The following is a 17,911-nucleotide window of genomic DNA, read 5'->3' as shown; positions in this document are numbered from 1 at the left end:
GTCAGGGCGCATCGAAAATGTTGAAGTCGATGGATAGAGGACTAACTTCTGCAAATTTTAACAGCGAGGAAATCTAATATAATACATTAGTTTGACAAACCTGCATTGGCATTTCTGGTAAATGATCCTAGGTGTCCCTTCTAGGCAGGTGGAAACCATGTTGACACCTCACCCACAAAGACGTGACGGTCGCATCTACAGAGAAGTGAGTGCGGCGGGACTGAGACCATTGTAGATTTATGGCCAGCTTGTTACCTGGGATCAACAGTGTTAGGGGAGGCTGGCCAAATCTGTCTGGAGCAAGGTCTTTCTTGGTAGAAATATGCATGAAATCATGATTTAACAAAATGTTTCAGGACATGTTCTTTCTGCAAACCTTCCTTTGCTTAATGTCCAAAGGTAGACTGGGCAAAGATAAATGGCTGAATTCAAGAAAGAAAAAGAGACACAAAAAACACCCTATTCCTCAGATCCTTATTTTAATAAAAAGCAGGAAATACATCTCTCACTAAAGAATCCAATAACATCTTACAAACCAATTTCCTTCAACCCCCCCACCACCACTTAAATAGCTATGCTTGGATGCAGCTGTGGGACAATGTAAACAGAAGAACTGTACAGAAAACAGATACTGCACTCAGTCACATCTTACATACAAAACCACACATGCAGAACGTCAGTTCAAATAAAAACACTTAGGAAGGGAGACTATGTTGTACAGACTTTACTGAATAAAATTCAGAACCCCCTCAAATAAAACGAATAGAACCAAAAATAGGTCTCTGAATCAAATGTATGACAGTTTGAGAGCAACATAAAAACATTCTTAAAACATGTTTCCTCTCTGAGGATTAAAAAGCAGTGAGTCGAGTCCTGAACGGGACAGCATGACTGTGCAGTCTCACATCTCTTCCCCAGCCATTACATGACATGAAACAAATCGTATTTCCACTGAGGCAACTTGGTAAGCAGGCCAGGGCGAGACGTGTTACGTAAGAGCTTTATAAAAACATAATGTCATGAGAAAATGGGAACAGCTCTTGGGAAGGTTGTCTGACTGAGCAGGACAGAGATGGTTCAGCACAGAAAAGCTCTAAACTTCCCCCTTGTGAACAATGCAAGCTTTCTATGGGTGGGACATTAAATCCTATAGCTACATGTTTATGCTTACTAGGATGGGAGGGAGAAACAGCCATGGAAGCTGGGGAAAATACTCTCTAATCCAAGTCCATACCCTATGGAGAGTTGAGGGCTAAAACTCAACAGATACATTAAAATGGGTTTAAAAGGTTAAAGTGAAATCATTCATCATCTCAACTGAAAGGTATTTTCGTTCCACATTTGTCAGGGGATGTGATTTACTTATGAGGGTTTTTGTAGAGAAACCACTGTACTCCTGAGAGTTGATACTGTACACCTGAGAGTTGATACTGTACTGGAACATAATCAGAATACTATGTTTTAATGACAAGGAACACTCCTTTAGACAAAGAATGTGACATTATCACCATTAGTTGTATAATACATTTAAATATTGAGTGATAAAGCATGTCAATTCTAGTGCATGGATCTGATTTAGGTGACCTACTAGTGCATACAAGCAAAAACCGTGTGTGGTTTGGTTTCAGAAATATAGTGAACTAGATTACGTAAAACCATTGACAAGAACCTTGAAACAAAAACGCTGATCCCAAAAAGTAATGAATGACATGACAAATGTCTGCTCAGTCTATCCAGTAGCTAATAACATGGTGTGAGAAATGTAACACGAGAAAGAAACATTCTGCAACAATGAAGGTGTGATAAAAAAGGCCTTGGTAAGTATTTGTCTTCACTTGATGGCCATATAACTTGGACCCAAATCAATTTTCACAAACATTTTAGACTTTAGGACAGAGAGTGGGGTATCTAAAATAGAAATGTCTGCAAGACTTAGCAAGTAACAGTGAATGCCAGCTTAGCATTCTACCTATGTTGTGGCGCTAACAGTTAGGGGGGCTGGCTGGCCAGGCCGGGCTGAAGGGAAGGAAAGGGCAGCCAGCCAAGACATGGCTAAAATAATAGTTCAGCACAGCATGCCTGGACTCCTCGAACACCCACATGTGCGCACATTCCTGTACGTGCAACTCCACCATTCCCCAGCAAGAGGTCACAGAGGGTCACAATTGCACACATTTCACCACACTGTGGTGGTGCTGTATCCCGAACACACCTTCTCTGAGAGGGAAGTGTGCGTTTATGTTTCTCTGGGATTTCTGTAGAGTTGAGCAGGCTGAGTCAGAAGCTGTTACGTAACTACATGTGGTTCTGCCTGACTGAGCTGCTCTCGATCACATGAATACACTGACTAACACTGGTCACAGCAAATGTATGTGTGTGGGAGTGTGAATTAGTGACTGACCGTGTGTTTATTCACGTACACATGTATTCTCACATGTGAATGTGAGTCTGTGTGTATGTACAAGAGATATAACAAAACAAAACCAGTGTGTGAGACGTGCAGTGCCTACGTGCCACATGGTATAATGTGTAACACCATTTCAACGTGCTATTATCCATTACCTCCCCCCTAGACCTTTGTCACAGGGTGATACTATTGGTCCTATAATGTAGGAAGCTGAACAGGGAGTCAGAAGGGTCCTCGCAGTCCTGAGGTGGCCCATTATCTGCCTGTGCCAGGGAGTTTCTGCTGATGACCAGGTCCAAGCTGTCTCCTGCTTCAGTGATGAGAGAAACGGTCAGGCAGCAGTCAAAGTCTCTGGTCCTCACTCTGTTCACCTGGGACAGGAGCGTTCAGTTCAATATAACAAAGACACACAGTATTAATAACAAATGAATTCAAAATGTTAGTTGAACAAATATGTGTACCTGCAGAATGCGGTCGTAGGGTTTCAACCCGGCCTGGTTGGCAGGACCATCTGGTCGGATCATGTTGACGTAGATGCCTTTCTCCAGGAAGCCGTCTGACACACTGAAGCCAAAGTCTCCACACTCTGGGTCCCTCCTCAGGGTCACCTATAGAACAGACAGTAAGGCACATTCACTTGATCCGTGTAAGTTGCCAAGCTCTCCGTTGGGTCCGGGAACAGTGCGGGGTGTAAATTTACTTAAACTCTGAGCGTAATGGCGCTGACCCCAAAGGCCTAGCTCTCCGTAACCCTCTTAGTGAGCACAGCGCCTCCTCCATTGAAAAATAATGGCTTGCTCGGCGCAATGCCATTCTTGCGGACGTCATGGGAATTGGGCATTACAGGTCACATACCGCCACAGGCTAAGTGAATTATGATATGGTTTAGCAATGTAAATTATGCAGATTAGCTATGGAACTGCATCCAAACAAGTTGGCTGTCAGAGGAAATTATACCAATATCAACAATCATTCAATTACAGGAGGTTGGTGGCACCTTAATTGGGGCTTGGGGTAATGGCTGGAGCGGAATTGATGGAATGGTATCAAATACAGCAAACACATAGTGTCCTTGTGTTTGATGCCATTCCATTCCAGCAATTATCATGAGCCGTCCTCCCCTCAGCAGCCTCCAGTGTATTCAATCTGCAATTCATGTTTGTTTTTAAGGGCGTGGTTAGATTCAGTTACTAAGTGCTTGTGCCCTTATTCAACCCCACTGCCTAAACCAACAGTACACTGCAGCACAATAGAACAGACTGTACTGTACATGCAGTGGGGTCACGGCATGTGGCGAGGGGACAATAGTGCTCACAACACCAGGTGCACTACATTATAATGAGCAGGTTCAGTGTATGTTTGTTATCTATTATCCCACACACAGCAAGTCCTGACTGGCCTGGCATTCACTGAGTCCAGTTACACTCCAGTGATGGGCAGGGTAGCCTGCAATTCAGTTAGTGAAGGGTGAGGCTCAGGGTAAGATATTAATTGAACCCAACAGGCATGTTCTCCCTGTGCCATATTATACAACGGGTGGTTCTAATCCTGAAGGCTGATTGGTTAAAACCGCATTCCAGCTGGTGTCTATTCCACAAGTTACCACCAGCTAAATCTATGATGTTAAAATGTCTATTTACTCTGTTCCATCTGACTGCACAATCTTCTGTCTCATCAGTCCAGCCAGGTAATTTATAAACTTGATCTCCACTATAAAAAGCATCTAGACATTATCTCACATTTCTTTTAGACTAACATTTCGTTTTCAACAGCAGAGAATTGTATAAACCTTGCTGTCTGTCTCTCCGACATTTGCAACATTGTTTCAATATTCAAATTGGATCTCCAGCTGTTGCATAGTAATGAAAGTGTCGGGAGTCGGAATGAGACAGACAGGCTGCGTTTCTCAGCCAGTTGAAATCATGAATCAGCTGGCATCATATTTATGGATATAAACAAAGAAATATCAATTGAAAAACGAAGTGCAGCTAGTTTGCAGTCTTTCCAGCTTCTGTTTAAAGTGATTGTGTTAGCTGCATTGTTGGCTAGCTCTTCTGAACAACTGCCTGGCATAGAAAACAGATTAAACAAATGCAGTTATAATTCTGGCTGCACTGTTTGACGCGATTAAGTTAGCCGTAGTTGGCTAGCTAGAAAGAAAGTGATAAGAACGATGCCAGCCAGTATGGCAATGGAACATTTAGAACGAACGACTGGGTCACGTCCATAAATACAGAACAAAAAGCCTGAACAACTAGGTCGCGTCTCTAGCAACCGAACTGATAGAAAAAACAACCAGCCGGCTTGGGTAGCAATCCTAGATTTGTGTCGGGACTATATATGGTGGAAGGATGAAATAGTATGAATAAATTCATCAAAATAACGTTTTTTTAATGAAAGTATGTCAATCATTATGTGAATATGTTGGTAACCAGTATGAAAGTGATGATGCCCTCGAAGCTGGTGTTTGGAGGATATATGTGCATGGTTTTGACTTTGTCTCGGGCCTAACAACACCTGTGCCAATATATCCTCCAAACACCGGCTTCAAGGGCATTATCACTTAAATGTACAGCAGGGTCAGGCTACAGTTCACTGATCAATAGCTTTACAGGGTTGTCTGCATACTCAGTCGATTATATGGTAGCTATTCATGCTTTAAGCATGGATTGGATTGGAAATCAATCCACATTCCCCACGGACCAGGGTTGATATCAGTTCGCATTTCAAGTCAGTAAATTCATGAATTGGACTGAAAATCCAATAATTTGTCAGTCCATGAATAGGAACTGAATTGTGATGCCCCCTCCCACCCTGCTATGCACCTTCAGTAGTTCCAGAGCTGTAGGGGAAGTGGTCTCCTGGGCCTCTCCTCTCCCTCTGGGGGGTGTGTCCCTGGTCCTGTTGGACCTCTGCAGGTTGCCTTTGGTTTTGGGCTCGTCATGGATGGGACCCCTCTTCACAGGACTGATTCTGCTCTGTAGCACTGAGTCTTCCTGGGACGCCAGATACAGGCTAAGAGTGCTGCCTGTCATGGACGCCTGGGAAAATTATGGGCACGTGAAGGAAATAACTTAATATATTGCACGCACGTACCTATGCACACACAGCTTGACTGAATAGAAAAAGTGGCAGCAGGTGTCTGGACTGTCTAGACAATCAGAATTTTGTATTGCTTCATTTAGTAGCAGATTGAAACGGATGGGAGGGAGATGTAGCCTACCTCCAGCTCCCTGAGTATCTCTGATTGGCCGCAGGTCTCTAGGTCCTGCAGGGCCTGGGACCAGAAGGTGTCCTCCTGGTTCAGGGTGCCATGGCAACGAGGGGGGCTGGCGTATCTATGACAACGCAGTAACCAGAACATGAGAGGAGCCTTGCTGTTCTGGGACTGGGGATGCCTGCTTCTGGTTTGAAACGGGTGTGGCCTGCAAAGCAGTGGGGGTAATGCAGGCATTGCACTGCATCGCGGAAAGAGGTCCTTTAAAAACTTTTCAGGCCTCAGGGAGGGCAAGCGTTAACTCTCTCACTATCACAGTAGAAGGCGCAAAACAGTGTATTCCATTAGAACAGACAGAGCCTTCATGCAAATAGTTCACAGTTTAAAAGCACACAAAAAGCCTTTAAGAGTTGACAATTTGTGGCAGTGAAGGTCACAAGTTGAGAAAAAAATCTAGTCAAGAGTCAAGAGTGAGGCAACAGACAAGGAACAGGTGTGTATCTATTTGGGCCTTTGGGTGCTTTAGAGGGACAGGTTTGGTGAAGACAGAAGCAACAGAGAAAAATATGTGTTTATGTGAAACACCAGGAACCTCACGGGCGGCTAGTAAAGCAGATTAGAGAGAGATTACCTGAGAAAGAGAGAAAAAGCACAGATAGGCGAAGCACGACAACATGGATGAATGAAACAACTGTGGTGATTTAGAGAAAAATTGCATATTTCTTGGATTCATTTTACAAATTGATAGCTGGCAGTGAATCAATACATATTGAGTTTTAGACTAAACCAGACTTGTTTATGTTGCTCATTGCTTACATACATCAATGGAGGCATACAGAAGGCATACTTGAAGATGAAAAGCAAAAAATAACAACATTGAAAGCCACAAAATGAAACAATGTTTGATGTTTGATGTAAAATTATTATACCTATTACCTATTACACTTAACACTTATTTTTCTTAAAATTTCTTAAAGCATTGTTGGTTAAGGGCTTGCAAGTAAGCATTTCACAGTAAGGTGAATTGTATTCGGCGCATGTGACAAAATTTGATTTGATAAAATCCATTTGCCATGTCCAGATCTGCATGTGCTTTAAGAGGGTAAAGCACAAACAGACCCTGAACCAGGCTGCTAATCCATTGTTCTCGCCTGAAATAGGCACTCACCCAGCAGCCTTATCCCAGTCATCCTCATCGTATCTCCCATCGTAGAGGTGGGAGTGGTGGGTAAGGGCGGCATGGCCAGTGGAGGTGAGGTGAGTCCTGGTCGGTTTGGTGTGTCTCCACTCCTTAGGCTGGAAGGTGAAATCTGCAGCTCTGTGGAGATACGTTCCTGAACACAAAGGACAAAAACAAACATAAATAAACATGATAACATTCTACCCACCCCTAACAACTGATTTCAGGACAGTCATGTGAGAATAGCAATCGTCTAAAGTGGCCTAAGCTGGTTGCGGCCGTGTTCTGTCCTCACCCTGGCTGCCGTAGCCAGTGTCGATGCCGGAGCCGTCCCAGGAGCTCATGGCAGAGTACACCCCTGAGTGTTTACTGGTCTTCTGGGAGTCAGTCAGCTCATCCTCTGTGTCGCTCAGGAATGCTGCCTGTTCCGACATCTGCTGCCCATCCGATTCTGCATGGGAACAGAGACAGTGAATGGAGAGTCAAGAGAGAACCCTAACTCAACGTAATGAAATGCAATGTATTTATGGTAATGAAACTCTTCTAACAAATACAGGCTCAGCATGCCCTTCCATGCATACTTTTTTTTGAAGCAACTTGGATTAACAAACTTAACAACAGTAGTACATACCGTCTTGGCGTTTCTTGATCTTAAGGGTGACAGTCTCTCCGGCCATTTGGAGTAGATGGATGGCCTCACTCAGGGGTTTCCCCTTCAGACTCACACAGTTGATGGCCAGGACACGGTCCCCTATATGGATGGCACCAGTCCTATAGACAGAAGAAAATATGACAAGGGGTGTCTTCCTTTGAAGGAAAACAAATATTTGTATTCCTTCAAAGGAAGACGCTCCTTGTCATTTCCTAGGGTATCATGAGACAACAGATATACATATCAAGCCTATTACAAACATTAGATAAGATAAGTAATAAGTAAGCAATAAGTAAACAAATTGTTAGCTACGCTGTCCTTAACCTCTCTGGGATAGTCCCACCTACTCAACAGCCAGTTGAATCCCGTGGCGCGTTATTCAAATACCTTAGAAATGCTATTACTTCAATTTCTCAAACATATGACTATTTTACAGCATTTTAAAGACAAGACTCTCGTTAATCTAACCACACTGTCCGATTTCAAAAAGGCTTTACAACGAAAGCAAAACATTAGATTATGTCAGCAGAGTACCCAGCCAGAAATAATCAGACACCCATTTTTCAAGCTAGCATATAATGTCACATTAACCCAAACCACAGCTAAATGCAGCACTAACCTTTGATGATCTTCATCAGATGACAATCTTAGGACATTATGTTATACAATACATGCATGTCTGTTCAATCAAGTTCATATTTATATCAAAAACCAGCTTTTTACATTAGCAGGTGACTAGCATGTGACTAGCATTCCCACCGAACACTTCCGGTGAATTTACTAAATTACTCACAATAAACGTTCACAAAAAACATAACAATTATTTTAAGAATTATAGATACAGAACTCCTCTATGCACTCGATATGTCCGATTTTAAAATAGCTTTTCGGTGAAAGCACATTTTGCAATATTTTAAGTAGATAGCCCGGCATCACAGGGCTAGCTATTTAGACACCCAGCAAGTTTAGCATTCACCAAAGTCAGATTTACTATAAGAAAAATGTTATTACCTTTGCTGTCTTCGTCAGAATGCACTCCCAGGACTTCTACTTCAATAACAAATGTTGGTTTGGTTGCAAATAATCCATTGTTATATCCAAATAGCGGCGTTTTGTTCGTGCGTTCAAGACACTATCCGAAGGGTAAATAAGGGTTATGAGCACGACGCATTTCGTGACAAAAAAATTCTAAATATTCCATTACCGTACTTCGAAGCATGTCAACCGCTGTTTTTCTCGTAAAAAAGCGATAATATTCCGACCGGGAAATCGTTTTTTATTACAAAGAGAGTGAAAGTAAAAGCATGCTATCCCCTCATGCACGAGCCTCAGTCTGATGGCCCTCTGATAGAGCACTTGCCAAACGCGCTAGTGTGTTTCAGCCTGGGCCTTGAATTACGTCATTCAGCTTTTTCCCGGGTTCTGAGAGCCTATGGGAGCCGTAGGAAGTGTCACGTCATGCCAGAGATCCCCTGTTTTTGTTAGAGATGATCAAGGAGGGCAAGAAATGGTCAGACAGGCCACTTCCTGTAAGGAATCTTCTCAGGTTTTGGCCTGCCAAATGAGTTCTGTTATACTCACAGACACCATTCAAACAGTTTTAGAAACTTTAGGGTGTTTTCTATCCAAAGCCAATAATTATATGCATATTATAGTTACTGGGCAGGAGTAGTAACCAGATTAAATCGGGTACGTTTTTTATCCGGCCGTGCAAATACTGCCCCCTAGCCCCAACAGGTTAAGAACCACATAGCATATCAATACAGCAGTATGTACCGGTATGTTAGCTAGCTACCTAACGTTAGTTGGCTACTTATACGTCAAACTTGCCAGTATATTAACTACAGGCTATCTAACTACCCAACGTTTATTGACTTGATTATTCCCGTCATTCTTAACTAGCTAAATGGTATAGTCGTTGTTCGTTCTCAAATGGACATTTGGGTGCTTTCGTAAATTCGCTCTGGCTATCTACTCCGATTTCAGAGCACTCTTTTCTGAGTGTACCAGAGCAAAGAATAATGCATTTACAAGCGCTTAACACCCATTGAATATGGCAGGTGACAGTAAATGTCGGCAAAAAAGCGTAATTAAATTGTTTCCACAGTTACAGTCACCACCGCTATGGATAACATGAAAACTGCCTAACCTGCTCTACTAGGGCGAGTAAAATTATCAGTGGTCTTGTTGGGTTTTATTTCACTTATTAGATGTGATGCATTACCATTTACAGTAGATGTAGGCCTAAGTATGAATGGACTGTAATGCACTAAGAGGTTTATATTGTATTAACATAGATTGAGCAACATATAATAGACATGACTAACTGGAGGGTTGCTGGCTAGTAGGAGTGTAGGCTGAGTAGACTCTTGACACACACACACAATGCCTGGTTGTGGGGCCGCTCAAGGACAGGTGTACGGGAGGGGCTGGTAGAATGGAAGATGGCTGTAGCACAAAAGCAGAAACTGTCCTAACTGTAGCATAAAAACAGGCACTGTCCTTGGGTGTCTGACTCTCGGGTACACACATGAAGATAAGCTAGAAGACAACTATGCTTGGCAACAAAGATGCGTCTAGAGGCTGGGACCAGCCTGCACGCCAACGATAGGATGAGTAAGTTTAAACCACGCTCATCCTCCCTCTGACAGGCCAGCAGTGAGCTGGAACTATCTCTGTCAGAGTATTTAATGAAGAACTTATGATGTCATTTTCAGTTCTCTGTTTGCCCTGCGAGGTGTTTTACATTGAACCTGTATATACGGAAATTGCATTTACCATTTATTCTGCTTGACTAATTCTATTAAAAAACAGCTGAAAATATATTCAGTAGCCTAGTGTTAAATTTTGTTCTGATACCAGAATTGAATTGACGCAGCCTTAACAGTCTCATTTGTGTCTGGAAGTAGCTAGCAAGCTAGCCAACGTTAGCAAGGTCAGATCGCTCAAATCAACCCTACTCCTCGGCCCAGTATGTGCTCCGAGAGCGAAACGCTCTGAATTTACGAGCACACTCTGGCACTCCACATTAAATTTAAAAACACACCCGAAGTCGTAAAATGTCTAACTAGTAATGTGTTATGCTAACTAGCTAGCAAGAGGTTGCATAGCAACAACATCAACTCGACACTCAACTGAAAAGATACTGTTTGTTTATAGTATACTAAAATGAACTAATAGTATATAGTATGTAGTATATACTCATTAAGTACGTAGTATACAGTATGTTAGTATGGGTATTCGAACACAGCTCTAGTGTTTGAGCCTCCTAACCGTAACAATACAATAGATAAACATTTATTTTTTACATATTTTCCATTTTCATCCTATTTATCGAATATCATCAGCTGATAATATTGGTGAAACGATATATGGTTGGGCTCTAATAAGAAGGCGATCAAGGATATCAGAGTGCGATGATAGTTCCTTATCTGTTTCAGAGGCTTTTCAGTTGTTTCAGTTCAGGTTGCGGCAATGAAACAGCCTGCCTGTCCAGTTTGGCGAGAGAGTAACACAGAGCTGACTAAGCAAACAACAGACCAGACAGCTATTGTTTATTGACATATTTTACACAGTGTGGCTTTGAGGGTGTGGCAAAAATCATAGTTTGTAGGGTTCTTATTTCAACCGTAAATCACAACCATAATAGTAGAGTCGAGGTGCATCTCAATAGTCCAACCGTCTAAAGAAGCTTTGACTATCTATACTGACATTAAAGAATTGTACAGAAAATCCAGACAGAAAACAGATCCCGTAGGCATCCTCCATATTGCTTTCACCTACAGCCTGTCTATACGTACAGTACAGATGAAGCAGAGGAGACAAGGAAAGGCTTTTGACACCTATGGAGCCAGTCTATGGGAGAATGTCAATTATACTCATTGTGTCCTCTCTCCTCGCCTCCTTCTCAAAACCCATTAGAGGAGAAGGTCAGAGAGGAGAGGACGCGAGGAGTATGCAATTGAGATCTTCCCAATAGTCTCATCACCTCTAATAGCTCTTATAATAGGAGCGCCAACCTCATGACCCTGACACCTGAACCCCAACCCTTTCACCTTTCAGCCAGGCCCTTCTTGGTGAGGCCTGAGATGACGATCGGGTCAAAAGGCTCCTCTGTGCCTGAGATGGTAATACCCAGCGGGCCGTTGTAACGCTTCAGCTCCACTGTGTAGATAATGGAACCAGACATCTCCAGCTCATCTGACAGGGAGAGAGAGAGAGCACGCATAACCACACATGCTCAGAACATGTATAAATATGACAGTTATTACATAAGGGATAAATTAGACCAAAAATAAATTGCACACTAGCTAGCACAAATCAGACATGAGTCACAAATGAAACATGTAAAAACAGGCCACTTGACGAATCAAAGCACCATGACACTCTGCTATACTTCATTTTACAGTTCTTTTTCAGATGGTATTTTACATAAAAATGTGTGAAAACAGTGGGCACTTACAGCACAAACACACATCACATATTAACTTTCTTATGACAAATGGTATGTAATGATGTTTGTTTATACTAGGTAAATAGACAGCAATGTTTTCATACAGTCTGGAGATGTGTCCATTAGGGAATTAAACCTCACTGGACAGAAATCTGTACTTTAAACCAACATCTCCACGCAATACTGCATCTTTATTGTTGAAGCATGACTCTGTGTTCATCCTACCAGCGTTATCCTCGTCCTTCTGGATCCGGAGCTTGACCATGTCCTCTGCCTGCTGCAGCACGTGCATGGCGTCCTCCATGGTGCAGTTCTCCAGACGCACGTTGTCGATGGCCAGCAGCCTGTCCCCTGGCTCCAACGTGCCTGTCCTATTAGCAGGCAGGGGAGAGGAGGGCAGCAAATTAAACCAGATAAAACATCAAGTGATACTTGTCTGTTTGTACCTGACATTTGCTTTGCATCTTAAAGATACTATTACTAGGGCCCTGTTTTTCCTGGTAAGGTCACATGGTGAGGAAAAACTCCTGCTCATGACTAGTATCACTGCATTTCAGACTTAACTAACCCCAGAACAGAGGCAGTAAAGCAAGTAATTTAAAAACTGGATGTTTCTTTGCTGATCTTATCAGCATGACTCCCCATGTGATTGGGATGTGGGACATACCTGTGGGCTATGCTTCCTTTTCTGATGTCAGAGATGATGAGAGCTTTTTCGGGTCTCTTGCTTGCTGTTCAGACAGAGACACCATTACATTAAACGTTAATAACAGTGATAATTGCAGGGAATAGAAATCACATTTATCAGTAGTTACCTGTAGCCCAAATTATTTGTATTTGCTCTGGATACATGCATGCTCCACTTTAGTGCACACACCCACAACAGTCCCACATCATTGCATATATAACAAGTTCACTGTTGGTTTGCCCTACTACTACCTTCAGTATATGTGGTATCACTTCCTTAAAATCCTCTGTGCTACAGAGAATTTCTGTCCTTTGTTTTTCCAGGCTTGTTAAAGTGTGAAAGAGTTGATGATAAATGCTTGTATTAGACCACTATTATTCATCAGATATAATTAGGCAGTAGCTTTCATGACAGTCTAAGAGACCAGTCATGGATCACAGAGCATTGATCCACAGAGAGAGAGAGACAGAAACTCAATTAGACCCAACCAAATCATGAGAAAACAAAAAGATAATTCTTTCCGATGTGTCAAGTAATTAACAAAAAAACTGAGCAAACTAGAATGCTATTTGGCCCTAACCAGAGAGTACACAGCGGCAGAATACCTGACCACTGTGACTGACCCAAACTTAAGGAAAGCTTTGACTATGTACAGACTCAGTGAGCATAGCCTTGCCTCGCTCTCAAGAGAAGACATGCTATGTGCACACTGCCCATAAAATGAGGTGGAAACTGAGCTGCACCTCCTAACCTCCTGCCAAATGTATGACCATATTAGAGACACATATTTCCCTCAGATTACACAAATCCACAAAGAATTTGAAAACAAACCCGATTTTGATAAACTCAAATATCTACTGGGTGAAATACCACAGTGTGCCATCACAAAAGCAAGATTGGTGACCTGTTGCCACAAGAAAAGGTCAACCAGTGAAGAACAAACACCATTGTAAATACAACCCATATTTATGCTTATTTATTTCCCCTTTTGTACTTTAACTATTTGCACATTGTTACAACACTGTACATTGTTACATTGTTACAACACAACATACTATGACATTTGTAAAGTCTTTATTCTTTTGGAACTTCTGAGTATAATGTTTACTGTTAATTTTTATTGTTTATTTCACTTTGGTATATTATCTACTTCACTTGCTTTGGCAATGTTAACATATGTTTCCCATGCCAATAAAGCCCCTTGAATTGAATTGAGATTGAATTGAGATTGAATTGATATGAAGGCCAAGGATTCTAATGTTGGGCTACGTCGCCCCCTGCTGTTCGCATGGTATTCTCACCACTGATTGTGATGCCAAGTTCTACTCCCCTCCTCTTGGGCAGTTTCACATGGAACGTTCCACTACTTGGAACCACTGATTCTAATTGGGGACAAAAACATGAAATTAACAGATTGATTAAAGCATAAATAACACAAATGCAGACTTGCCTTTTAACTCATTTTAAGGAAATATGCACTAACTATGACTGTGATACAGTATGTGGTTGTCTCACCTTGCTATCTTAAGATGAATGCAGTAACTAAAGTTGCTCTGGCTAAAATATGAATGGATAAAAGAGATGCCATTTCCAACTTTGATAAACAAACATTAAAGAATATAAAAAGGCTATACCTGCTACATCAAACTCGACTTCCAGAGTGACCTTATTGGCCAAAGCGGCATTTCGCAGTAGTTGATTGGCTTCCTCCAGTGTTCCATCCTCTGTAGGGATTCTGTTGATTAACAGGAGCCTGTCCCCCACCTGCAGAAGCCCACATCTGACAACACAAAGCACAGTTAGAAGATAAAAATAGAGGAAAAAGGGTAATTATGTGTGGCATTCAGCATATTTCAGATAAAAAAATAAAACTCCTTTTCATAGTGAATGTGGCCTTCATACAGTTAGACTAGACAGACATTTATCCAAATGGACAGTTGTTACGAACAGTTTTCCCCAATATTTCTCTAATTTACGGCCCATTTCCCAGACCCAGATTAAGCCAACTCTGAAACCAAAAAGCATTTTCAGAGGAGACCATGACAGTCCTGCTGTAAAGTGATAAGAAACCTTATCCATGTTGACTAATACCATGAATCTGTTATATGGAGCACATTCACATTTACAGATCCATCTTGTTTTCTTTACTCTCATGACTGCTGTAGATTTCAGATATAAGTATCAGTCAATTTAAATAAATTCTTTAGGCCCTAATCTATGGATTTCACATGGCTGGGAATACACACCTTAAATCTTTCAAAACAAATGGTAGGGACGTGGATTAGAAAACTAGTTAGTATCTGGTGTGACCACCATTTGCCTCATGCAGCATGACATCTCTCACATAGAGTTGATCAGGCTGTTGATTGTGGCCTGTGGAATGTTGTCACACTCTTCAATGGCTGTGCGAAGTTGCTGGATATTGGCTGGAACTGGAACACTCTGTGGTACACGATCCAGAGCATCCCAAACATGCTCAATGGGTGACATGTCTGGTGAGTATGCAAGCTATGGACACTTTCAGCTTACAGGAATTGTATACAGATGCTTGCGACGTGGGGCTGTGCATTATCATGCTGAAACATGAGGTGATGGCAGCGGATGAATGGCACGACAATGGGCCTCAATCTCATCACGGTATCTCTGTGCATTCAAATTCCCATCAATAAAATGCATTGTTTGTTGACAGTAGCTTATTCCTGCCCATAACTTAACCCCACCGCCACTATGGGGCACTCTGTTCACCACGTTGACATCAGCAAACCGCTCGCCCACACGACACCATAGATGCTGCCTGCCATCTGCCCGGTACAGTTCAAACCGGGATTCATCCGTGAAGAGCACACTTCTTCAACGTGCCAGTGGCCATTGTTAATGAGTATTTGCCCACTGAAGTCGGTTACGACGCCAAACTGCAGTAAGGTCAAGTCCTTGGACGACGAGCACGCAAACAAGCTTCCCTGAGACAGTTTCTGACAGTTTGTGCAGAAATTCTTTGGTTGTGCAAACCCACAGTTTCATCAGCTGTCTGGGAGGCTGATCTCAGACGATCCCGCAGATAAATAAGCCGGATGTGGAGGTCCTGGGCCGGTGTGGTTACAAGTGGTCTGTGGTTTTGAGGCAAGTTGGAAGTACTGCCAAATTCTCTAAAACTACGTCAGAGGTGGCTTATGGTAGAGAAATTAACATTCAATTATCTGGCAACAGCGCTGGTGGACATTCCTGCAGTCAGCATGCCAATTTCACGCTCCCTCAAAACTTGAGACATCTGTGGCATTGTGTTCTGTGACAAAACTGCACATTTTAGTGTGGCCTTTTCTTGTACCCAGCACAAGGTGTACCTGTGTAATGATCATGCTGTTTAAATAACTTCTTGATATTGCACACCTGTCAGGTGGATGGATTAACTTGGCAAAGGAGAAATGCTCACTAAAAGGGATGTAAACTAATTTGTGCACAAAATTTGAGAGAACTAAGGTTTTTGTGCACATGGACAATTTCTGGGATCTTTTATTTCAGCTCATGAAACATGGGACCAACACTTTACATGTTGCGTTTATATTTTTGTTTAGTATATTTCAACTCCACTTTGTCCTTCTGATCTCCTCTCACTGACAACTGCCATCATCAATCCATTGAGTCAGGACCCTGAAGGGCACAATCAATTCATGTTGTTAATTTTTAATAGTTTTTTAACTGGTGCCTCCTGTCTTCTTCTGAGCAATGGGAAACCTTTAAGTAAACTTATTTTCCCAGAAAAATTACTAATATTGAATCAATATGTCACCTAAGTTGAACAAATCTCGATCATCTCTTTGATAACAAAATTACTCTTCACCTTGCTTGACCTTGAATAAGGGCACAGACACTTCACCAAACCACTTCCATTACGCACACACACAAACACACATTCACCCACAAACCCACACTCCTACTGTACAATCAGACACATACTTATTTCCATGATCACATAATGATCAGGACAAACACATAGGAGCACTGTGAACTAGGATTCATTCACTAACCACTGCAATTAATTTACCTTCGCGTCAGGGCTGAGACGAACATCACAATACGATGTTATGCTTGAGTCACTCCCTCCCAACGGCGGGAGCCTTTTAATGGTATTACACCACCCAGGGGACAAGACCTTCTCTTGTTCATACAGACATTATCATTAATCTTACAAGACAAGGAGAGAGACCACACACTGGCCTAATTGGTGCTCGCTGTTAATTGGCCTGTATCATGTTACCTTAATCAATAAAGAGATTTTAAATGCAAGGATCAAAATTAAGAGTGTTGAAGTGTGGTGTGACAAATAAACTACCGGGAAGGTAGACTAGAATGCTTCTCACAAAAACAGATTCTAATACCACTGCAGTTATCCCAATTACATCAAAGCAAAGTGGCTAATGGAATTGACAGGACATAGTGTATCGAACACTGACGTCTTGGGATAGGTAGGAGACCCAGATTAATACTCCTCAGAGAAAGCAGTAACTCGCCTCATCACTCCTGATGATGCCCCACCATCCTCTTGAGTGACTAACACACTGTGCATCTCTGTGTGGAAGGCCGTGTGCGCACATGCATCTCTGTGTGTGGGTGGGTCACCTTTCGGCAGGGCTGTCGGGCTCGATGAAACGGATGACTGGGGGAGCGGACAGGGTCTCTGTGGCAAAGACACCCCCCTGCAGCTGAACCCCAAACCCTAGGAGTGGATCCCCCCTCAGGACGACGTCGCTGGTCTCCACGTGAACAACCTTACCCCCAGGGCCCACTGAGCTGGATGCTAGGGACACTGGTAGGGGGGTTGGATGGATAGGAGGAAGTGAGAAAGAAAAAATGGTCAGAGTGAAAAGAGCGCGAGAGAGAGAAAGGGAAAGTGAGTGTTCGAGAGTGAAAAGAAGAGAGTGAGTCAGCTATCAGTCTTTCCATCGGTCATCTTTCTACGTCAGTGATCCGTCATCAGAGCGGTCACCACCTTGACGAGGGGAGGCAGGGTAAATTCTCAAACTATTATAAAACGCTGTTATGAATTCACATGAAAAAAAAACAATCCACATACGCGAGCTCTTGTGCTCCTTACTCCGCTGGCATCTCTTGTGTGTAGTGCTATGGGGGCTTGTCGGGGCGACGGGGGGGATGGGGCAGGGCAGGGTGCTGCTGCCCTGACTGCTGCTGTACCCTGAGGTGGCTGTAGAGGAAGGGGAGAAGCCACCACACACCAGAGCTGAAAGGACACATGCTCATAACATCAAACCAATGCAAAGAGAAATCCCCTTCAAGGTAGAATAATGCAACTCGCCAC

The 17,911-nt window shown here is 42.6% G+C and overlaps 1 protein-coding gene across 2 annotated transcripts in view; it reads right to left on the bottom strand.

The window, feature by feature from the left end:
• Positions 1-462: 462 nt before the first annotated feature.
• The window catches only part of LOC115166314 (glutamate receptor-interacting protein 2), a 96,392-nt gene continuing 78,943 nt past the window's right edge, over positions 463-17,911 (bottom strand). Inside the window, exons 11-24 of one of the 2 annotated variants that reach the window (XM_029720219.1) lie at positions 17,669-17,833; positions 17,215-17,401; positions 14,232-14,377; positions 13,899-13,979; positions 12,577-12,640; positions 12,135-12,280; positions 11,512-11,656; positions 7,436-7,575; positions 7,100-7,255; positions 6,793-6,958; positions 5,631-5,832; positions 5,233-5,448; positions 2,869-3,015; positions 463-2,778 (exon numbers count right to left, since the gene is read on the bottom strand). In XM_029720219.1, the coding sequence (XP_029576079.1) occupies positions 2,581-2,778; positions 2,869-3,015; positions 5,233-5,448; positions 5,631-5,832; positions 6,793-6,958; positions 7,100-7,255; positions 7,436-7,575; positions 11,512-11,656; positions 12,135-12,280; positions 12,577-12,640; positions 13,899-13,979; positions 14,232-14,377; positions 17,215-17,401; positions 17,669-17,833 (2,159 nt within the window). In that variant the 3' untranslated portion in view covers positions 463-2,580. The remainder of the gene's footprint in view (positions 2,779-2,868; positions 3,016-5,232; positions 5,449-5,630; positions 5,833-6,792; positions 6,959-7,099; positions 7,256-7,435; positions 7,576-11,511; positions 11,657-12,134; positions 12,281-12,576; positions 12,641-13,898; positions 13,980-14,231; positions 14,378-17,214; positions 17,402-17,668; positions 17,834-17,911) is intronic. The other variant, XM_029720220.1, reaches the window with a different exon arrangement.

This window comes from Salmo trutta, chromosome 28, assembly GCF_901001165.1.
Source record: "Salmo trutta chromosome 28, fSalTru1.1, whole genome shotgun sequence".
In the NCBI taxonomy this organism is placed as follows: Eukaryota; Metazoa; Chordata; class Actinopteri; order Salmoniformes; family Salmonidae; genus Salmo; species Salmo trutta.
This window is presented reverse-complemented; position numbering and strand designations above follow the sequence as displayed.